The following is a 24,995-nucleotide window of genomic DNA, read 5'->3' as shown; positions in this document are numbered from 1 at the left end:
GAAGTAGTTCCTGAAAGGTTTGCAATGTGAGAAGAACTGCTCTCATCTCTAGGACACTGATATGCAACCTGGTCTTGTTGGGGAATCTTCCCCTGATAATGTCCCCCCCAACCCAACTGGGAAGCATCTGTGGTCACTGAGGAAAATGGTCTGCCTAGATCTAGATCATTCAACTTCAGCCACCACTGTAGATAGCTTCTACAGATTGGCGTTAGTTTGATAGGAACAGATAGCAATTGGTAAAGAATCAACCACTGAACAGCCAGTGTCCACTGAAGAACTTGCATAAAAAATCTTGCCAAATGTATTAGGATGATGGATGCTGACATAGATCCTAGTGCCCTAAGGACCAACTCTGCTGGCAGATCTGTTGGTCTAGCAAGTCCTGGACTTGATGTCTGAGAGAGCTTATGTGATGCAGGGCTAACAATGCTATTTGTGCTGAAGTGTTCAATTGCATTCCAAAAAATTCTAGATTCTGCACAGGAGTCAGGTTCGATTTCACTAGATTTATGGCATCGGTAGGGAATTGAAGATTTGGATTAGGTATTGCCTGGTTTGAATCAGTTGATGCAGTAAGGAGCCAATCGTCCAAGTATGGAAACATCTGTAATCCTTTTAGCTTCAGGTGGGCCGCAATGACTGCCATACATTTGGTAAAAACCAGGGGGGCTGTGGTGAGTCCAAAGGGCAGTGCTCAGAATCGGTAATCACTGGTCCCTAGGTGAAAGAGCAGGTGCCTCATGGAGCATTTGTCATTTTGATATAATAATACGCATCCTGGAGATCTATGGAGGACATCCAATCGTACTTGCGTAGAAGAGGCAAAATGGACTGAACCATAACCATTCAGAACTTCAACTTCTTGACATATAGACTTAGGTTGCTAAGCTGTAGGATTGATCTTAGGTCCCCTGTTTTCTTTGGCACCAAAAAGAAGTGTGAATAAGTTCTGGATCTTACTTGTTCAGTCTTGATAGCCTGGATGACTCTTTTTTCAAGAAGTAAGCACAAAATTTTTTTTTTGACAAAAGTGCCAAAGGCACTATAGGGAAAGACAGAGATAAGGGAGGAAGCAGTCCCTAATGCCTGTCAAAAGCTAAAGGGAGAGGTGCATATAGATATTCAAACTTTCTTTTCAAAAATAGATAGGCGAGCTTAAAGTTTGGAAATTTAACTACACCAGAAAAAAGACTGAAAGAAAAAATATGGTTTTAAAGATATCACCTATCTGAGATCCACTTGAGACTCTGAATCATGACTTGGTGCGACGCTGGAAAATGTGATCTGAGGGGTTAGAGTAAGTACAATGCATGATGGGAGAGGGAGGAGCTTGAGACTCTGATCCAAAAATCTTGAGGATAAGGCAGAGTCAGATCCAAAGACTTAACAGTGAGGAAAATGAGAAGGAAACATCAAATCTAAACATTTAGAGGCATCCATGCCCAGGAGATCAAAATATCTTTTCTGAGGCCTCCGATGACTCTTTAGCTTCCCATTTAAAGTAATAAAATATTCACAGCATAAACCATGAAGCCCAACAAAGTCCAAAAGAAAAAAAAAACAAAAGGCTCATGTAATCTTCACACCACGGGAAAGTAATATTAATCCAAATGTGAAGTCACTTCCCGAATACACAGGAGTCAAAAACAGTAAGAAATCATCTATTTAGTCCAAAACAGAACAAAAAAGGTAAATTTTTTTCATGAGTCTTTCTCTGTATGCCTTTATTCAGTGAGATTTTGACTGTAAGTCACATAACTTGGTAATTACATTCTTTGTGTATATTAAGCTGGCAGGAACGTTGATTTAAAGGCTCTGAAGAAGTCCCAACTCATTCAGGGAAGAAAGTGCTTGACCTTTTTTGTTCTATGTTTGAATGAAATAAACAATTTTTTACTATTTTTGACTCCTTCGGGAAGTGACTTCACATTTGGATTAATATTACTTTCCCGCGGTGTGCACATTACGTCAGCCTTTTGGTTTGTTCTTCCCATTCAAAGTGTTACTTCATTCTGCAAACACGGTTTCCAAATTAGATTTTTCTCTGTATCAGGGAAAAGAGAACATGATGTCATCAGTGCACCAATCAAACTCTGAGATGAAATATCTGGGAAGCTTAATCCAGTTCTCCTTTACTCTTTGAGTAGTCAGACACTCTTTCTTGGGTGGAGTGGGGTGAATTCCTAACACTAAAGCACTTAGCGGCATGGATGACATTCTATGTTAAGAAGAAGCACTCCTGTAGGAGAGTTAGGGATGAAGTGGAAAATGAGGATCTGACAGTTACCTCAGGCTCAAGGGACTAGGAGAAGCAGACATTCTGTGCTTGGACTTTGGTCTGTTTTGGCTGAGGCAGCCATTTGGGAGGCCTATGCCTGGGAATGGGATGCCTGGAACTCATGTTCTGTCCAGGGACATCACCCCTAACTAAAATCAGGGGTTGACCAAATACTCTTTTATAAACAACAAAGTGGACATTGACAAAGGACCCAAAAAATAGGGCATTCAGTCAGGTTCCACACAACTCTATAGGATGTGGAGAGAAACACAGACATTACAAATTCAGCAGTGGCTATGCCAGTGGCCTTGGAAACCTAAGAAGTGTGGGCCAGGGTGTGTGAAAGAGCCTTGCCATGACATGTATCCTTGAGCCAGGCAGTGAAATCAGCCACCATGATCACAACTCTCAGTTCTCTGATCATTTCCTTAAGTCACATTTCCATATGAATCTTAAGGTGGATGCCTGAGGTAATGGACCAACTTGAGCTATGGCAATATAGGTCAAAGCCATATAAGCCTTTTCCCATTTAAACAGTTTCGCATGGGAACACTTCTTTCTTTTAAGTGTTCTAGGAGCAAAATTCTGGCAAACACTACAGCTTCTAATGTTGTGTTCAGGTCCTAGATAGAAAACTCCACAGATCTGAAAATATTTATGTAGGATTTGCCTACCACAACCCCACTTAAGAACACCTCCCTTGCTTCTTAAAAGACATACCCTAATGCATAATCAGTTATCTCCCTAAACAAAATAATATAAGTACAGTTATGCAACAAGAACAGTAAAAGGCAATAAGATTTTTCCAAAGGCATACTTATCTGAACAAAACTCTGCAGCTGGCTGAATGATGCTCAACTACAGATGCAAGGCAATAATAAATGTGCTGTGAACTGCAGCAGAAAAAAAAAAAAAAGTAAAATGTTATGGCTGGATGCTGACATCTGCCCAGCTTGGAGGCAGAAGAGTGCTGAATTCTAGAAGACGGGCCAGATGACAGATCTTCTGCAGTAAATTCCCAGCAGTAATCACTACTGCAAAACTGGTCTACATGAAGAACACATGGTGGTGCTTTAGAAGATCAATTAACAGCATGAAATTAAATTCTGTAGGTTCCTGAAACAAACCAATCAGAATTCATAACTCAAAAGTTGTGTCTTTGGAACAGAACTTGTAGTCCTGGATAGACTACTGCACATGAGAGACAGGACACTAAGAAATCAATTACATATCACTTTGACAAGAAAAACTAAACAATACTATACCAATGACTGACAGTGCTTTGTCTATCACGTTGTACAATGCCCAGAAATTGGGAGCCCAATATGCATGACACAAGCCTCTCTTAAATGGGAAGAGTCGAGAAAGAACCTGAGGTAGCTGGCCCTGTCATAAAAATAAAATAAAATTAATCCTTCTGTTTAATGCTTTTCCTTAAATTTAATCCTAATGCAAAAATCTATCTTACATGAAATGGTTACACCAAGCTAGATATCAGAAGAGTACATTAAATGTAAAAGAAAAACCTCAATGCAAATTCTTCTTTTCAGTGAATCTACAGAATGTTCAACATAATTAGTCCAAAACTTTGATTGTTTCTGGAAGTGTAATTTGTTAAATGGAATGATTAAATTCAATTAACAAAAATTAGAAAAGGGAACTGCTACCTGCAGTTAAAGAAAGAAGTCACTTTTTTGTCTAAACAGCAAAAAGCCTATAACACCTAGTGGAGAGTTTATAATATCTGCAATGAACAAACATGTAAGAATTAAATAAAAATATATGAACAATCTGGACAACGATACAACCTCTAGGACCTGCCAAACAGACGACAGAACTTGCTGACAGATACATGCAAGGCACACGACTTAGAAATAGTTAATGTATAGCCACTTCATTTTTTCTGCTTTTTGGTTTTTGGCTTTCAGGAGTTCTGGTGCACCTCTTCTGAACCATATTTTCAGGCAGTTATTACTGCCACCTTACAACCTTACCGCTATCACCTTCTTGCTAGAGGTGCCCTTTTTTGTACAAATGGTATGGAGGAGGCTATCAGCCGTATTAGGAAAAAAGACAAAGTCTGTAGCTAATGTGAATGTTAACATACTGAAAATAATTTCAGTAACTACCTATCAATGTCTGTGACAGACCTAATGTGGACAAATATAAAATACCATTTGGATTCAAGTATGAGGGGAAAGTGATGCTCAATATATGATTATGGATATTAAATGGAGCACAAGCAATCAAACTACTACATTTATTTTTCTTGTTGTGTACGGCTTCGCATCAAGAGTGTGTGCATTTTTTTCAGTCAAGCTTTGTATTTCTCAAGCTTTCCACTTGTCTGCTCACTGGAAGTTTTTAAGATATCTACTTAAGTACCATGTTAATAAAGTATTCCAGATTTTTTAAATTAACCTAATGCATATACAAAACATTAAGCTCCACCTTTGTTTCCCATAAGCAGCCACTCCTCTTTGACTGCTTTGGTGCTTTTCTTTGTCTTATTATTTGATTTCTTTGTACCAGTTTAATAAACAATAGTTATTTGCCTTCGGCCTGGGATGTGGCCAAAAAGTTTCACTTCCTTGTTAACAAAAGTAACAAGGCTGGATAGCAAACATGTAGGAATATAAGAGTAACACTTAGAAAATAATGTGAGGGACTTTGTAATCTTTGTTAATTTACAAAATCGCTGAGCCAGTCACTCCTTGATCTTTTATCCCAGTTGCATTGGACTCTGGCTTTTTTTTTTTTAAGTAAGATGAAAGGTCGTACCACATGTACAGCAAATCTTGATCTGTGCAGCAATACAACAGTCTTCTCAGCTAGTACTTCTTTGAAAAACAGAATTTGTGCACTATCAGGCCACTACAGAGGTTCCTTATTACAGAAGATGCAATCAATGGCAAGAGTTCAAACAGAAGACAAAATGCAGAAGGATGGGCTAGAAGGAGTTGACAGCTACCTTTCCCATCCCTAAGAGAACAGTGTGATGCTTCTCTTTCCCTGTACTGACACTGTGTGAAATGCAAAAAACAAGTATGGGCACCAAAGGTCAGTGTGAGCAAATAAGGAAGCAAGCAAAGAGAAAACTGCACAGACCACCAAGCTGATGCATAAGTACAAAAGCGCTTTCGGGAAACACCCTTCATCAGACAAATGCTACATGATTAAAACAGGGTATTTAAGCAACAGTCAACCAATGAGAATCAAGGAATCTATATATATATATATATATATATATATATATATATATATATATATATATATAAGGTATATGCCTTTTTAAGGATGGTTTGAAAGGCACCACTCCATTAAGTCCTGGTCTTCCATCAGCACTTAGATCTGCAATCCACTGTGTCTCACATAATTCAGTATGACTATCTAAATCACCTCCCCTAGTGTTGGCCTTAATCAGTTGTAGAGCATAAAAGCAAAATAGTTACCCTGATGTTCATTGATATGTTGAAAAAGGGCATTATGTGCATTACATAGCCGTATGGCTGAAAAGTGCTTCAAGATCCTGTCCTTAAATCTACAGTTAGTTTTCCCAATATAAAATGATGTACAGCATGAACACTTAGCCAAGTATATAACATTTACTGAATTACAATTTGCTAACAGTTTCAGTCTGTACACCCTCTTACTAACAGGGTGGACAAATTCCTGTAGTGTAGATATGTGCTTGCATGCTTTACAGTGCTGACAGGGATAAATTCCTGTCTTTCCAGTATGCATCTCTCTAACTCTACGGCTGTCACATAAGATCTATTTTAAAATCTTGTTCCTTTTAACAACGAAATTCGGTACATCATGTACTAATTCCCTTAGAGTATCATCTGATTGTAAAATTCTCCAATTCGCTCGTATTATGTCACAGACCTTACTACCATCACTAGTATACTTAATATATACAGTCAACTTAGTTCTAGAATTATTCTGCTCAGTGGAGCCTACCATCCTGTTTTCTACCCTTTTTTTTAGAAAACCAAGGGGCTGCTCTTTGTCTATATTGCAGAATACATCCCCTTGTCCACATCTTTATCGCAATACCCTCTCATAGTAAATCTAAAGTTGAGATTGTCAAACTCATGATGTAATGTCTCCTCATCTGTACAAAGTCTGGGGGTCCTAATAGCAGATCTTATGTGACAGCAGTAGAGTTAGAGAGATACATACTGGAAAGACAGGAATTTATCCTTGTCAGCACTGTAAAGCATGCAAGCACATATCTACACTACAGGAATTTGTCCACCCTGTTAGTAAGAGGGTGTACAGACTGAAACTATTAGCAAACTGTAATTCAGTAAATGTTATATACTTGGCTAATTGCTCATGCTGTACGTCATTTTATATTGGGAAAACTAACTGTAGATTTAAGGACAGGATCCTGAAACACTTGTCAGCCATACGGCTATGTACTGCACATAATGCCCTTTTTCAACATATCAATGAACATCAGGGTCACTATTTTGCTTTTATGCTCTACAACTGATTAAGGCCAACACTAGCAGAGGTGATTTAGTTAGTCATACTGAATTATGTGAGACACAATGGATTACAGATCTAAGTGCTGATGGAAGACCAGGACTTAATGGAGTGGTGCCTTTAAAACCGGCATTAAAAAGGCGTATACCTTATATATGTATATATATAGATTCCTTGATGCTCATTGGTTGACTGTTGCTTAAATACCCTGTTTTAATCATGTAGCATTTGTCTGATGAAGGGTGTTTCCCCAAAAGCACTAACTTTTATACTTCTACATCAGCCTGGTGGTCCGTGCAGTTTTCTCTTTGCTTGGTTCCATATTTGCTCACACGAACCTTTGGTGCCTATACTTGGTTTTTGCATTTCATTTATTTTTGTGTTACAAGGGAAAAGGCACAAATGGCTAATTTTATTGATTCTGTTGAACTGGAATATCATCCAGCTACACCCGTAGCAAGGACATTTCGTGAAGGGATGAGGAGACTTGCAGTAATGGATGGTAATCCTCTTTTGAAGGTAGTCCTTTCAAAGGATAAAGTGGCTTCTACAGCTGCTTCTGTAACTGATGACAGTGAGTGCTTTATGGAGCTGTTTTCTGTGTTAGAAAATGAATTATATAAACTTAAGAGACTTCAGTGGCAGTGCTTGCACATGGAAGCCTGCCTACATTTTCATATAGTACACCGAGACATAAGGGTGCTTTGTATGCCAATATATGGGGAACATCATTCTGAACGGTTAGCTCACTGGCAGGCTATAAATCTAGAAACTAGCTGTAAACATATGCGGCTACTTATAGAATACCTTCAACAAGAAGAGGAACGGCTCATTAAATTTATTGAGCAACATCAATCACAGATTAAAAGGAAATTTTCAAGTGAGGACTAACTTTCTAAGTTGGATTCTTTGTACTGTGCTGTTAGTGCATATGAAATGAAACTGCAGCAAATTAAGACCAAGAAACTTAACAGAGAGTTCTTGGATTTCATAACAGCAATATTTTTGTATGGCCAAAGGTTCCACCCATTAATATAAAGCGGAACCCAGAAGGAACAAGACTGATGAATTCAGCCAGTCAGGCTGCTGCCAGCTAATTATTTCCGGATCCTGTTAAGTCAGCCAGTGAGGTGGCCCCAGTGGAGATACCAGTAGCCAATGTGATGACGGAGATTCAAGCGGAGGTGTTACCAGAGGCGGCACCAGTAGTGGGAGTGTTGGAGGAGAATCAAACAGGTGGTGAACAACAACTTCATGGCGGCCTTCCTGTTAATGCTATAGCACCATCTACAAACTGAGGTTTGGGAGCGAGACCAAAAACCTTGTACTCACAGCTGGTTTTTCCCCAATTGCCAGCATCTGTGAAAAAGAAAGACAGAAAAACAGAGATACAGGTAACTGGGTAAGGATGACGCTCAGGGAGCAGGGAACACAAACGGAGAAAAATCTCTGTATGACTTCAAGTACTACTGAACTTGTTTACAATTTATCTAGTACTGTCTTATCTGATATCCAGTATTGCGTACTCAGCAGAGGCTTGAACCAGCAGAGAGTTACAAGTATGTTGAAACAGTTCTAGATCTCAAGCAGTCTGGTAGGAATTTAGAGTTGAAAAAGTTATTTGGTACTAACACAGGAGTTGACATAAATGTTCAATCTTTGAATAAGCCTGGCACGTATATCCCTCCCAACAATCCAGTCACTGAGACATTTATTAAGACTTGTGAAGATCAGCTGAAATCTTTTAAGGACAATGGCAGATGTAAACGTTTTTATAATTTATCTACAGAGGGAAAAATAGCATTGAGAACTTTGAGTGAAAATACAGCATTAGTTATACAGCCAGCTGATTACGGCGAGGCCATTGTCTTGATGGACATGGATTTATATGTTAATAAGATCAGAGTTTTGCTTGAGCATGATAACAGTTATAAATGTATTACATTTAAAGATGTGACAAATGTTCTAACACGTTAATAATATTTTTGCTGAACTGAGAATGTGTGATATTTTACCAGATGAAATTTTCAATTTTATTAAGGTAGAACATCCGGTTATAACAGTATTTAAAGCTCTACCTAAAATACATAAAGACCCCTAAGGCCAATAGTTTGGGATGGGTCAAACTGTTCCATGTGGGTTGAATCTAAATTGAAATCTATTATTTCTAGTATTCCTAGAGCTTTAAAAGATAGTGCAGATTTTTAACTAGTTTATATGATTTTTTTTTTTATCTGACAAGTGCTTCAGTGATCATATACTGCTGGTTACCCTTGATGTAAATACTTTATTTACAGTAATTCCGAATAACTATGGTATACAGGATGTAAAATTATTTTTAGGTAGAAATAGTTATTTTGACAAGAAAACACTATCACAAGTGGTCTTTCTAGTAGAAATAGTATTAGAGAATAATATCTTTTTTGTTTGAACAACAGTATTACTGGCAAAAATGGGGGGTAGCCATGGTCACCCCCATGCCAATTCATATGCAAATCTCATACTAATCCAATGGGAAGACAAGGTTATAGTTAATGTAGACCATGAATGGAAGCAATCACTTATTTTTTATTCACGTTTCGTGGGTGATGTTTTCCTATTATGGGCAGGCACCATTGAAGCTTTGAATCATTTTATTTTTTATTTAGAGCCGACCACTGACTTTTTGCGATTTACTTTGCACTACTCGTATATGGAGATTGATTTTTTGGATAATCAAATATTAAACAATGAGTTTAATCTTATTAATACTAAAGTTTTTTAGAAAACCATGTTGGAGAAATAGCTTGGTAGCCAAGGACAGCATGCACTCAGCTTTTGTTTTCCACAATACAGTTAAATGGCAAGATATTAGGACCTCCAGACTTTGTACAGATGAGGACACATTACGTCATGAGTTTGTCAATCTCACCTCTAGATTTACTATGGGTAGGTATTGCAAAAAAGATGTGGACAAGTAGATAAATGATATTCTGCAATATAGACAGAAAGAGCAGGCCCTTGGTTTTCTATAAACGGGGTAGAAAACAGGATTGTAGGCTCCACTGAGTGGAATAATTCTAGAACTAAGTTGAATGTATATATTAAGTATAGTAGTGATGTTAGTAAGGTGTATGACATAATACGAGCTAATTGGGGAATCTTACAATCAGATGATACTCTAAGAGAATTAGTAGACGATGTAACGAATTTCATTTTTAAAAGGAACAAGATTTTAAAATAGATCTTATGTGACATCAGTAGAGTTAGAGAGATGCATACTGGAAAGACAGGAATTTATCCTTGTCAGCACTGTAAAGCATGCAAGCACATATCTACACTACAGGAATTTGTCCACCCTGTTCGTAAGAGGGTGTACAGACTGAAACTATTAGCAAACTGTAATTCAGTAAATGTTATATACTTGGCTAAGTGCTCATGCTGTACATTGTTTTATATTGGGAAAACTAACTGTAGATTTAAGGACAGGATCCTGAAACACTTGTCAGCCATACGGCTATATAATGGACATAATGCTCTTTTTCAACATATCAACGAACATCAGGGTCACTATTTTACTTTTATGGCTCTATAAGTGATTAAGGCCAACCCTAGGGGAGGTGATTTAGTTAGCCATACTGAATTTTGTGAGACACAATGGATTATAGAGCTAAGTGCTGATAGAAGACCAGGACTTGATGGAGTGGTGCCTTTAAAACCGGCCTTAAAAAGGCGTAGACCTTATATATAGATTCTTTCATGCTCATTGGTTGACTGTTGTTTAAATCCCCTGTTTTTATCATGTAGTATTTGTCTGATAAAGGGTGTTTCCCGAAAGAGCTAACTTTTATACCTCTACATCAACCTGGTGATCCATGCAGTTTTCTCTTTGCTTAGTACTGACACTGTGTGAAAGTTTCAGGTACACAAACAAAGCTTCCATGGGGCTATGTCACAAATGTCATATATTTCACTTGTACAAAAACAGTAATATATGTGCCTACAGCCAGTATGCCACACTGTTTGGGAAATACACTGAGAAGGAAAAGCAGGCAAGTAAAATAAATCCACTACCTAGCCTTACCACACCTCTCAACTGTGTAGAATTTTGCAGAGTGCCCAGATATTTACCTAATATATTTGGACTATACTACATATAATGTGTCATTTTCTGGCAAATCAATGCGGTCTGAATTCATTAAATAATGACAAACATTTGAATTTCAGACTCCACATTCTTCAGAAAATGCATGCCAATGCAAAACTTCTTATTCCAGTAATTTTATAAGTTTATAAGAAAAACATTTTAATATCTATTCCTGATTTTAGGCCTTTGTCCCCCCTCCCATTATTTTTGGCTTTGTCAAGAATTCTTGCACTAACAGGTTGAGAGGTATGAGCCTTACAGCCTGTAGTAATCCACTAGGGCCCACTGTACAGTAGGACATGAGTAAAGACAGTTTACCCAACCGGGTGGATGGTTGCAGTGATTTCCTGACTGGCTTTAATGCTGCTCCTCTGCTAAACTGGTGCACAAAAACAACAGCCAGAATGATGTGAGCTGCAGTGATCCAATCCAGTTATGGTATCCCTTGTCACAGCATGCAAAGAAGTGTGCATGCTCAGATAGTGAGATACTGATAGTTCCTGTGGTGATGCATGTGTTCGCATTACCATCAAGGGTAGGGTTAGGTTTTAAAAATATATAAATGTTCCCACTGGTCATTCCTCTAGGTGTGAAAGTAGAAACAGAAACAACTCTTGCGGCTGCCTGCATGATCGGCTCCTCGGGGCAGCTTGCCACATACTCATATTAGTGGCATACCCAGCAGAGAAACAGTGGGCCTTGTCTCATAAGGGGAGGCTTAATGGTCAGGAGGTGTGAGACCAGAAAGCATAAATAAAAAAAAAAAAATAGTCTAATAGCACTGCCTCCTGTGTTGTGCCAGATAAGATGCACTGATGTTACTGGCTGGGACACTTGTCAGAGAAAAGGGCTTGAAATGTAAAAAGGGTTGGAGGATTTGGTGTCAAGTAAACAGCGTGAAATAAAATAATTTATTATAGGAAAAGCACACATAACTATAAAATAAACTTTTCTTCTAGATGGACATTTCAAAACATGACAAAGCAGAAGCAATAAGTCTAAATGATGACTGAGTGCTACATGTAATACTTCACAAATATTTAGATCTGCGAGTGTCTGCAAATGTGTAGCTAAAACTGACTATGCTTACTGAAATGTCTGCCTGCACAGCTAAGAATTCTTTTCAACAGGCAGCTAAGAAAACAGATCAAAGGGACACCACTGAAATAATCAGATATATTTACATATGAGTTACACATTTCCAATCAAACCACCTTGTCACAGATTGCTTGGCATCAGCAGATATTCTCACCATACTGATGTACTCCAGAGTTTAATTCCCAAGGATCACCAACTGCCCCCAATTAAAAATAATTTCCATTCAAAATGGCACAGCTGCCACTTAAATATCCACATACAAGGACATTGATGAAAAAACATTGCTCAGCAACTTGTATTAGTATATTATTAACACCACAACCAGCAGATGACTAAAACTAATGTACATGAGTTTAGACATGCATTCACTCAGAACTATTTTGTAAGCACCCTGGACATGGTAAGAAATGGGGGAAGTTCAAATCTTTGCAATAATCCAGGAAATGAAGAAGACTCCTAAATAGGGGAAACAGCATATCTCAGGCATATCATAGCCTGCCTTAAAAAAGTTAATTATATACAATGGTAGAATTACTGTAGGGTCAGACTGTATGACAACATAAATGGAATCACTGTATAGTACCTCACCAACATTCCAGAAGAGAGTCTTCAAAGCTTCACTACAAAAGTTTATTACATACATTAATGTAGGAGAGTGGTATTAAGCAATGAAACAGGATGCTGCTTTATAGGTAAGGAAGCAAACATGGAAGTTCTCCAGAGTATTAGTAATGTAAACACGTATAACAAGATGGAAAAGTTGATCCCTCATATGAACACTGACAATATAATTTTGTGATTCTTCAACTTACGCATTCACAGATGAAAGACAGTAATGCCCATCCCTAAATTGCTATTACACCATGACCTCCCATTAATATTCCAAAACGTGCACGCTGATTGGCCAGCGTGCACATTGTAAATCGACTTATACTAATGGAAAAAGGTCCGGTCGCCCGGACTTTTTCCATTAGTATAAGTCTCTTTTAAAACACTGTCTCGCTATGTTAAAAGAGCTTAACATAGCGACACAGGTTTAAAAAAAGCAATGGAGATCTCCGTTGCGTTTTTTAAAGCTGTCTCGCTATGTTAAACTCCTTTAACATACCGACACAGTGTGTAAAAAGCAACGGAGATCTTGCTTTCTCCGTTGCTTTTTTTTTAAACCTGTCTCGCTATGTTAAATGGGTTTAACATAGCAAGACAGCTTTAAAATAAGCAACGAAGATCTCCGTTGCTTATTTTAAAGCTGTCTCGCTATGTTAAACCCATTTAACATAGCGAGACAGGTTTAAAAAACAACGGAGAAAGCAAGATCTCCATTGCTTTTTACTGTATCGCTATGTTAAATGGGTTTAACATAGCGAGACAGCTTTAAAATAAGCAACGGACATCTCCGTTGCTTATTTTAAAGCTGTTTCGCTATGTTAAACCCATTTAACATAGCGAAACAGTAAAAAGCAATGGAGATCTTGCTTTCTCTGTTGCTTTGGCCACAACTCTGATGTACTGCGTAGGCATGCAGTACATCAGAACTGCCGCGGATACCAGATAGCTGCGGAAGGGCAGCAAAGAGGCATTATACAATGCCATTATTTAAGAAAAGTAATTATTTCTTTTCTTAAATAATGTCATAGTATAATAGCAATAACCCACTTCTGGGTGTAGGTAATGCGGGATTTACCCACGGTTGTCTTTGTTTGGTCCCTCGGGCTTCGCCCTCGGGACCAAACCATGTCAACCATGGGTAAATCCCACATTACCCACACCCAGGCGTGGGTTATTGCTATAGTAACTTATTATTTATAGTTCATTCATCTCGTACTTAGGTAAACCCACTAGGTACAAGTCTTTCTTTTCTGTAGTGATCCTGGAAGAAGTGTATAGTTATGTAACTTGTTAAATCACACATCAGGCATATGTAAGCTGAAGGACTCAAATCCTGGACTAGAGTATGAAGTTCATTAGCTCACAGCCTATATCCTCTGCACAGTTGCTATTATTTTGTGTCTCCCTGCAAATGTCACTATGTCTGCAGTTACTTCTTTTGTCTGCAATCTGTTTTACATTACAGCCCTACTGCAGTGCCTACTTTATGACAAGATTTTTGTATCAGTATCACCTTTATGTCAGTGAGTGTGTAGTTTTATAAAAGCACAAACTGTGGCCTGTGTGTGTTCAGCTTATCTGCGTTTCATTGATGAGTTTTCATTCGATGGCTTTTTTACTGAAAAATACTGTGGTTGTTTTAACTTTAATATACTGCATTCTGCATGCTGGTTGTGCAGTTTCATGGGATTTTTTTCTCTTTTCTCCACAGTAGAGCATGTGGAGTTGGCATATATAATTTAGGTAGTTGGGTCGAGTTACGCTTTTCAGAACTGAATTTTTGGAAAAGGGTAGTTCAATTTATGATCATTTCTCTGTGGTACTGCCTGTGCAGCTTGAACATTCATAACAATAAGTTCCATGTGCCTTGAAAACTTAACTTGTCTGCGCCATTTTTTCAGAAGTGTCTACCAAAAGTTATATCTGCATGGGGCCGCCCTGGATATGACACTGCTATCAAGGTGCTTGACTCCAACATGTGCTAAAATGCTACTATTTATCTGTTTGTTTGCACATAAAGGTGTCCCCAGCCTATCTCACATATGAAATCGCCAATAAGTCTGCATTTTGAAGGTGGGCATATTTTTGGCATGCCTTAATCCTATCACAGCTTATATTCCATTTAAAGAATACAACTGAGTTAACATGGATGGAGGGCATTCCAGATGGTGGTTTTGTGTAAATTACTCAAAACCTGGTTCACGTCTTGACTGTGTGCATTAAGCATACTCAAAGAAATGTTCTAAATGAGTAAATTCACAACAACTGTGTTGCGATCTGTGGCTTTGACAGAGGCAGACAGTACAGAATAATACATCATCAACTTCCTATTGTGGTAAGAATTAAAAATGACACTGCTTAAAAAAGTACAGTTAGGTAAGTAAACTTACCATGAATGTAGCCTAAGCTATATGGGTTACATCCTGCATACATTAAACACTGGCCATCTTCCAAAGCTTCCAGTCACCTTCCATGCCCTGAAACTGCTGAGCTGACGAAAAAGCCAAGTTTCGGTGTCAAGCCATTCAGAGCTGTCATGATAAGCCCTGAGAGGATATTACTAGGAAAGGAAAAAATATATATCCACACCTTGGCATACAAAATGAATAAAAAACAAGGGATTGTAGAGGCAGGTAGTGACTACTGCAGCAGTGATCATTCAAACATTTACAGTTATGGTAAGTTTACTTACACAACTGAGCTATGTTCTTCAAACTGATCACTGCTGTAGTACCCTACGTTATATGGGTAGATTACCACAGCAATTGTTAAGTGGAAGGGTGTAACATCTCTTGGAGAATGGTCCTACCAAAGCCTGGCCTGGACCCCTAGAGGGAATCAAGATTATAGTGCTTTGTAAAAGTACGTACAGAGGGCCAAGTGACAGCTTCTAGAATATTTCTAGAATCCAATTATTTCCAAAAACCAATAGATGAAGCCAAGGCCTGATAGAGAGGGCCTTGACCATGCCTAGAATAGATTTGATATGGTGAGTACAATAAAAGGTAATAGTCTTAGACAACCATTTGCTGAAATGGGCAACAAATGAACCTTGACAAAGGAGTGAGATGGGCCATAAGATAGTAGCTCACACAAATACTGTAAAACCAGAGAAAAACTAGCCCTGAATGGGTGATGGTTGTTTTACTAGCACCAACTACAAAACCATTTTCATTGGGTTATACATGATTTTCTAGTACTAGGCTTTCTTGCCTCCATTAATACCTGCTGCACATCCTCACAAAAGAGGTGCCTAAAAAGTATTGAGACATTATCATCCAAGTAGTCAGTTGCAGCTGTTTGCAGTCAGGATGCATGAAATACCCCAGATCTTGTGTGAGTAAATCCAGTCTGTGAGGAAGCTTGTGGTAATTGCTCCGGTCCAATTCCAACAGAAGGGAGGACCGCTTTTGCCTGGGCCAGAAGGAAGTCACCACAATGATCTTTGTGGAGTCCTTCTGAATCTTTAGAAATACCTTGTAAATTTGTGAAAAGAGTGGGAAAGCATGCAGGACATTCCTGCCCCCAAGGAAAAGAAAAGGCATCTGTCATCCAGGCTTTCTTGCTTTGAGTCCTGGAGTAGAATTTTGCCAATTGATTGTTTAGAGAGGAGCAAAAAGATCTACATGGGGAATTCCCTACAGATGGATCAAATCCTACAAGACCCCCCTTGATTCAGTTTCCATTCATGAGGTTTAGACTTGGTCCTGCTTAGCTAGTCTGCCTCACTGTTTTGCTCTGAGGGAATGTAAGATACCTGTTGAGTGCTAACATGGCTAGTTTTCAACCTCTTGAGGAAGTCCTGGGGAAACAGATGATCCAGAGAGTTGAGAACCATTATAAGAGCTAGCATCTCTTTTATTTGTATGTGTTTTGGTCGGGCTTTCTTGTCCCAAAGCAAAGTCTGAGACGTCTCTTGTAACTGACTGCTTTGCAGAAGGAGGGGAGAATTGGGTACCTGGATTCTAAGAGATCTGATGTCTCTTCCAAGCAATTTCTCTCTTCACAAATCCCAGAAGTGTGATTTGAAAAGAAAATGGATGTTGATGCTGGGACCAAAGAGACTTGAGATACTACTGTATCTTTCTTGTGTGGAATCTTGCAAGAGGTATCATGTACCTTAGTTTATGAGGCTAGGACTTTAACAATTATGCCAACCCATCCCAACCTGAAAAAATGAGGTACTTTGTATATTCAATCTGCAGGTTGGCTGTTAGGGAAACCACAGGCTGCGACGAACACAACCTCCAATACAGAAAGCACTGGGGGATGGGTGAGGGTTCTGGAAATTCCTGGTGTAACAAGTCATAATGCTTTTCTAATGGTCTGGGAAACCTCAGTACTCTACCACTGAAAACAATGGTTCATTCTTGAAATTGTCAAACAGAAAGAGAATCCCTAACAAGGAGAATTAGATATAGCACTTTTCTCAGAATCTGAATCAGAAACCTGGGGAAAAAATGCATCTGTCCCTTCACGTTTCTAAACACACTCCAATTCTTGAACCTCTTCGGGAAAGAGGAACACCTTTTCTTTTACAAGAAACCACCTCAGAAGAAGGGTCAAAAGACTGTACAAGATCCCGGCCTACCCCAATAAATAACTTCTGTCCAGAATAACTGATAAAGGAGAAGTAAAATGTGTAATTTTCTGTCTCTTTCTGACAGGATATATACGGCACACAGACCCAGTATTTCCAGCAAGCACTTCCACAGGGATGGGTACAATATTTTGGCCAAGCACAGGTACATTCCCTGCCCCTTCTCCCATGTCTGACAAGAATGGCTCTCCATTGCCCACTGAGGGTACCCCCAGCAGCCACAACGGATGTGGCTCACCCCAGTCAATGGTGGCTGTATGGACAACACCAGTGGGATTCAAAAAAAAAGATGACCAATCTGAGGAACCATCTTTGGCCACAGCACAAATACTCACCTGTGCCATATTTTCAGCCTGCTGTAGTGACAAAGGTTAACAATCTTTTTCTTTTTGTGGCTAGAATGTCCAAACAAGGAACAGATAGGTTGTTCCATAGTCAAGTCAAAAATTATATTTAGTTTCTAAGGAAGCTTAGCATCAATAGTTGTTAAACTAGAAAAGTACCAAAAAAGTATCCCCCTCCAAAAAAAAAAAAAAAATACAGTGACTGACGCATTATTTTACTTTTTGGGATGGGGAGACTGTTAAACAGTTTGTCCGCAGAAAAAGTAGTTTAAATGACTTTTAACCACCAAAGTAAAAAAGTGCATTCCTGTTTAAAAGTACATAAAAGTCAAGACATAGTCAAGGAAAATAATTTTCGTAGCTAAACATTATTTGTTTCATGCAAAAAGTAACTTTAAATAGGTTTAAAAGTAATGTGGAAGGCTTTTCCCCCCAAGGGAACTTATCTATCCAGCAATGGAACAGTGTTGGCCAACTGTCGATCCTCAAAAGCCCACAGAAATGCTCTTCTCAGTAACAGGAAAGCTCTGAAGAGTTTGGCTCCCAAACCTGTCTTTTTAGTGAGCTCAGCTCCAGTTGACTATCCCAAAATATCGGAATGTCTTATTCCTCCATTTATCTCTAAAGATTATTTATTAATAGTGCTAACCATGACCAAAAATACTTCCTCTATAGGACTTGATAATATAACCAGATGCTCCTTAACACTGTCACACCTCTGGCAGCCTACATAAATTCAAAAGCAACAGATTGTAAATAGCAAAAGCTATTAAAACTGTACAAATAACAATGTTATCAGTAAGAAAAGTTTGTTACAGTGATAATAGTGCATTCATAGTGTTTTCCATAATACACATAAACCACAAATTATACATTTTCTAAACTTTCATGAACAAATGTGCAAATCTTGAAAACTATACAAACTAGACGTACATTGTTAGAACATTTTTTAACCAGACATTAGCTTTCACATAACAACAAAAAATCCTCTATAAGTACATGCCTCTCTATATACTTACACAAATATAAAAAAAAAAAAAGTTATGTACTCACTATAACGTTCCATCTGTGTTATCCATTTTCATTCTTCCTCAACATACGCGTTCAGATCTGATCCTTGGATCAGACTCGGACACTCTTTCAAAGCTCATTGACTACAAGCTCTAAAGCTCCTCCATTATCCACAAATCAGCAGTCCCTCTCATTCCTCAGATCTTGTTTGCAGCTTCTTATTGTATGACATAATAAATTTATAGCTTTAAGATAGAAAGTCACTATCTAGAGCTCAAATTGAAGGAACTTTGGTTCCTCTAATGTTCTTCCATTCTTCCAGAAGTCCTCAACAGAAGAAGAAGAGGTAGGGGGCTAGAGGGAGGTGAGTCGTGGAAGAATGAAAATGGACAACATAGGTGGACCATTATGTTGAGTACATAACTTTTTTATCTGATGTCAATTTTCATTCATTCCTCGACGTATGGGACAGAGTTCCCATCTAAATGAATCCTTGGTGAACTCTAAGGAAGGATATTCATGAGTAGTATAGAGCATAAGGCCACACTACCCCTTGAGACAACATCCAATTTGTAATGAGTAATAAATGTAAGAGGACTGGCCCAAGTCACAGCCACACAAATATTGTCCATGGAAATCCTGTATAAAAAGCCTGATGAAGTTGCCATGGACTTGGCTGAATGGGCTCTTAAGGTTTAAAGCCAGACCAAACTTTTTATAAACAAAAGAAATGCAATCTGTCATCCATTTTGATAGTTACTTTTGAAACTGGCTGACCCAATCTAGTTTCTGAAAAGAATGCAAATAATTGATCTGACTTTCTAAATTTCTCTGATTTGTGAAGATAAAAAGGTAATTGTCTGTGAATGTCTAATAAGTGCAAAATGTATTCACCTTTGTTTGAAAATTTTTGAAAAAATACAGGAAGGTTAATACTTTGATTAATCTTTGATCCTGACATAGAAATGCTCAGAATCCTTGCAATTTTAAGTGAGGTGCTGCTACTGCCATGCATTTGATGAACAGCCTGGGGGCTGTAGTGAGACCAAAGGGCAGTGCTCTGAATTGGTAATGACTGGTCCTCAGCCAGAAGCATAGGCATCTTCTGGATTGTCTGTTCATTTTTAAGAGATAGTATGCATCCTAGAGATTTACTGAACACATCCAGTCGTCCTTTTACAGGAAGAGCGATATGGACTGAACCATGACTATCTGGAACTTGGTATGCTAAACAGATTTATTCAGATTGCTGAAATCCAAAACTGGTCTCCAGTCCCCTGTTTTCTTTGGCACTAAAAAGACTCTTGAGTAAGTTCCAGGTCCTCTTGAATTACTCGTTTTTCTTAAAGCTTTTGAATACCCAAAGCTGCCATTTTCCTCTCACTGGGTGGAATGCTGGGAATTTTGTTCTGTAATGGTGAAGACAGAGAAAAGGGAATTATATAGCTTCTGGAAATAATCCTCTGCACCTAAGTATCTTTTGTTATATGTAGCCAGGCTCTCTGGTGCAGGGATAAGCGATCCCCAACTGCCTCCAGAGGTGAGCAATTGGGTCTCCTTTCAGGAGCGCTGATAGGGTCTCTCAGAGAAGGACTCTCTGGACCACTGGTGTCGCAGGCATCCTCTGCCTCGTGGGTAGCATCTCCCATTTGAGTTCCCCACTCTGCCCCTGGAGGAACTCTTTCCACATGGATCATGGAATGGACCCTGGGATTTCCTGAACCACATCTTTTGACCACTTCATTGATTCCTGGAAAAGGTTCTTTGAGGGCTTCAGAAATGTACTCCCACATCAGAAAGGGTCTTACCATCTTTTTCACACCTGGAGAGTGTGCCTTTCACTTTAGGCCGAAAAACAAACTTCAGTCAAAGGGAGCATTTACGAAGGATGACAAAGTCACACAGATGCATCATGGCATGCCTCCTGATGGAAATGCCTGAATACGCTGTTCCTGAGGCTCCTTAAGCTGCATGTGAAAAAAGCCTCATAGAGGAGTTTGAAATAGGCTGAAGGGTCCAAGTAATTTAGGGAATTGACAGCAAAGGTCTCAGACGCATACACACGTTTCCCGAACCTATCCAGCTCACTAAACTCCCTGTTAGGGCAATGAACAGAAGAACTTTGTTCCATGAGTTATTTCATGGTGGCTGCCACCATGACCATAGCATCCACTGGTACTCATTTGTTTCAAAATTCTCTTCCCTTCAGTGGTGCCAGGATCCTATGATCTCTTGGGGATCGTTTCTGCAGAATCCAGTTCCTTCCACTCCTGCTGAGAGATCAAATCAACATCAGTGGGCGGAATCGGCTAGGAAGTAGATGGGCCAGTACCAAATGCCTCCAGGAATAGATTCCCCTTGAAAAGGGTTGTTGATAGACCATCCACCGCTCTGTTTCAGGATCTTTAAAATGTCTCTAAATGAGACGTCGTCAGGTGGTGATCTTGGGGACCCTTCCCTTTCACCAAAATCAGTATCTACTGTGACTGACTCCTGAAAGCAGTCCAAGTGCCTCCTCTTGCACTTCCTCTTCTTAGGGACTTCTTCGGTGGGTTGTTACAGAGAAGTATTCAAAGAGATAATTATGTCCTGTGGGGTCACCTGGAGACTTTGGGCTGGCTGCCCCTGTGGAGAAGAATGCTGAGGCTCATGACACAAAGACATCTGAGAACCAGAGGGAAGATCCTAGGTGGAAGGAGACATCTGATCTCTAGAACAGAACATTCTGTCTACCACTTCGAAGGCAGAATGCCCCTGGGAAAAGAAAACTGTAGGTGCTGAAAATGCATGCTTCTGGACTGATGACTCTTTCCAACTGGAAGACACCGCACCCAAGGCAGGAGTTAAAATGAAACTATCAAATGCCAAGATGTACAAAGGGCAAAAAAGGCTCCAACAACTTTTGGGTTGACTCTAACCCCTTGGATCCGACAATGAAGCTTCAGGTCCGAGAGCCATCTGTCTCTGAAAGGCCTGAACCAGTCACACTCAGAGAAGACACTGGATCCGAAGACAGAGGCATCTTCAGATCCAAATCAGACAGTTCCAGGAGTCTCGGATCCGAGTGCTCCAAAACTGAAGGATGGATTGGAGGAGCCAGAATTGGTGGGGCTGTAGACTTCTGGACGAACAGGAAGAGGCAATGGAGGGAGATCTGCGCATCTTTCTAGTAATGACAATGGGAGCCAAGAGGGAACTGGATCCAAGAAAGTTGCATATCTTGTTCTTGGTAGATGTCTAGACTCTGAATGGGTCAGATCTGAAGAGATGGATCTGGTGTCTGAAGTCATCGGATCCGAAGATTTTTGTGTCAGATCAATGTTTTCTGAGTCTTCTTCCTAGGCTCCGCGGTCAGATCTGAAGCAGATTGAGAAGAGCTAGGATGCTCCAAAGGCCTTTTTTTCACCTCCATTTTCTCATGTTTGAAGGTTTTTGGCCTCCAGTCAGTGACCCTCCAAAGGCCGAAGGGAGAGGGCCTTTGAGGATTAAATTGTTTTTCTGTCAATAAGAACTCTTGGATTAAAAGCTTTGCAAATGGAGCAAGAAGCTTGCAAATGTTCTGGTCCCAAGCAATACAAGCAGAGATTATGGGAGCTTATGCCTGCAATTTCTGCATTTCTTAAAACCCAATGGTTTATCTGCCAAGATAATAACAACATACAGAGATAACCACAGTACAACAATAGAACAAAAAGACAAAATTATCCAGAAAAATACTACAATTACTACTATATTTTTTTAAACAAAGCTAGAGGAAAAAGATAATACCGGTACCAACAATGGTAATTAGGAAATACCGACTAGCGGTAAGAGAGAAAAAAATAACATCTAAGGTAATTAAGAATTACTCGTAGTAAGAAGAAAATAAAAGGGGAAACTAGAAATACTGACAAGCAGTAAGTAGAAAAATAGAACAATTACCAATGATGGTAATTAAGAACTATTAGTGGTAATCACAAAGAAATAAATAGGTAAAGGAAGGATAACAAATAAGTTTGAAAGCTATAACTAAAATCACGAAATAAAATCCATGTGTGTGTCCTTTACTTCTGTATGTCTAAAAAGAGCATTATTTTTTTTTTTTTTTTTTTTTTAACAGTTCCTTATATCTACCATATGCTCATATATTCAATTCCTTAATTTTCTTGCAGTCATTCCAACATAAAAAGCTGGACAAGAATTGCACATTGCTAAATAAATCACGTGACTTAATTCACAATCATAATACCCCTTAATCTTCAATTCTGTTCCTTGTACATAAAATTTATCACAAACTTTAACATACTGACACTGATTACAATGGCCACATTTAAACATACCTAACTTTCTTTTCATTTTAGTTTGCTTGCGACTATGTTCAAGTAAATATTTCAATGACTGACCTTTCCAAAAAACAATACCTGGCTTTTTTCCAGTAGGGAAACATCAGATTTAAAGACATTCCAATACCTATAAATACACTCTACTATAGCTTTACTATCTGTTTTAAAAGTTGTTATAAACAACCTCCCTTTGTTAAACTGCTGTTGGTTCACCCTAAGGAAGGTAACACCATTTTTGACATTCAACGTATTTGTTAGAATGGGATTAAACACTCCATTCTGCCTCTTATTGACTACCTTGTTCTTAATTTCTTCCAGCATATTTTCCCTCTTACTAAACTTATCCATTACTAATTTACATTCAGTTAAAAAAGTTTTGGATGATGTGTGATTCCTGTCCAGCTTTTTATTTTGGAATGACTGCAAGAAAATTACGGAATCGAATATATGAGCATATGGTAGAGATAAGAAACTGTAAAAAAAATAATTCTCTTTTTAGGCATATTAAAGTAAATGACACATATGGATTTTATTTCATGATTTTATATCAAAATGGATCTGATTCCTGGGGTTATATAGTTGAGGAGCATCTGGCAATGAATGAATTAAAATGACAGTTAAGATTAGTTGCTACAAGTTTCCCTGGATTGATATCGTTTCTGTTTTAAGGTTAAAGTATTTAGCTAATTAATTAATTAGAATGGACAAGTTGTGTAATGATTTTTTTCCTATTTGTGATGAGTGCATTTTAAAGTTATAGTTCTTATGAAGTTCCATAAATGTAATTGGAACAAAAGTGCTCAACATTGTTTTAATAAAACTGCATGGTATTAACACAATATCTGAACCCAGCCGTTGTTTTTACACCACAGGAATCTGTTATATTGTTTGTGGGTTTTTTCCTGAATGATTGTGAATTGGTGTTAGTCTAATATGTCTTTAACCTTCACAAAAGTAGATTAACAGTTTCAGAAAAAACAACCCTATATTTAAACACAACCACCTTTTACAGTCACCTACAACTAACCATCAAACATAATATCCCTGGAAACCCCACAGACAAACATAACTTACAGTATTTCCATGTCAAGCACACTTTAATCCCTTCACCAATAACACCACTTCCCAAAGCACTGCTGCAGCTGTCTCTCCTGATAAACAACAGTAATTCAAATCTCACATGCCATTTAACTAAAATATATTACTTCCCTCTTGAAGAAATTCACACATTTTGCACTTTAACGTCTTCAAAAAATGATCATGCTTCTACATCAAACTCATACAACTCTTATAAATCATAATCTTACAATGTTATATGGAATCAAGCCATGCCCCACAGCACACATCACTAAAAACTTCTGTCATGATTAAATGGAGGCAGCATTTTAAATAAACTATAACAACTCCATTCCTTCACTGATACAAACAGCACAACGATCCTGGCTATCAGAGTCATGACTAAAATATAACAATCCCAAGCCTAAGCTCCGCTTCCCAAACTTTAGTTACATTTTCAGTGCAACATCAGGCAGTGGAATACGACTCCTCAGTAAAGAAAACAAACAACTAAAATCCCATAACCAGAACTCCTCATTTAGAGATCGTGACTCCAAATTGATTTGAAATCACATTTAACCTTACCAACTACTTCATACTAACAATAAATGGCTGCATACCTTCCCACTCCTGCCAACTTTCCAAAATTAAAAACACCGATACTTAACATACTTGAATGTAACAGACCACATAAGATCCTATTCATCTTGGGTGACTTTATCATTAACATCCTTAACCCCAGAACTCAGAAATCAATGACTTTCTTACTAACTTTAGCTCATCTCAACTTATTCAAGTCTTTAGTAGACCAACCCTTCACTTTGGAAACTGCACTCTCCTAGTAATTGTTACCACTAATGAACCCTCTAAAATCCATAACAGCACAGTACTACTACCCTCAAATTACTGTTGCCCAATCTCTTTTAACACTATACCACCATCATGAAATAACCACCCCAACATCACACCTTCTGCTCAAAGACCTACATCAGACAAAAAAACTAAAACAAAATATTTGTTTAATCCACTGGGTAAAAATCTTAAATTTCAATGA

General features: G+C 38.5%; 1 protein-coding gene across 2 annotated transcripts in view; it reads right to left on the bottom strand.

Moving 5' to 3' along the window:
• ALG8 (ALG8 alpha-1,3-glucosyltransferase) overlaps positions 1-24,995 on the bottom strand; it is a 625,276-nt gene that overhangs the window by 302,133 nt on the left and 298,148 nt on the right. For both annotated transcript variants that reach the window (XM_044072699.1, XM_044072700.1), the window contains one exon: positions 3,547-3,667. In XM_044072699.1, coding sequence (XP_043928634.1) covers positions 3,547-3,667 — 121 coding nt within the window. The remainder of the gene's footprint in view (positions 1-3,546; positions 3,668-24,995) is intronic.

The sequence above is a fragment of the Protopterus annectens genome, chromosome 5.part0, assembly GCF_019279795.1.
Source record: "Protopterus annectens isolate FY-2018-M chromosome 5.part0, PAN1.0, whole genome shotgun sequence".
Taxonomy (NCBI): domain Eukaryota; kingdom Metazoa; phylum Chordata; order Ceratodontiformes; family Protopteridae; genus Protopterus; species Protopterus annectens.
This window is presented reverse-complemented; position numbering and strand designations above follow the sequence as displayed.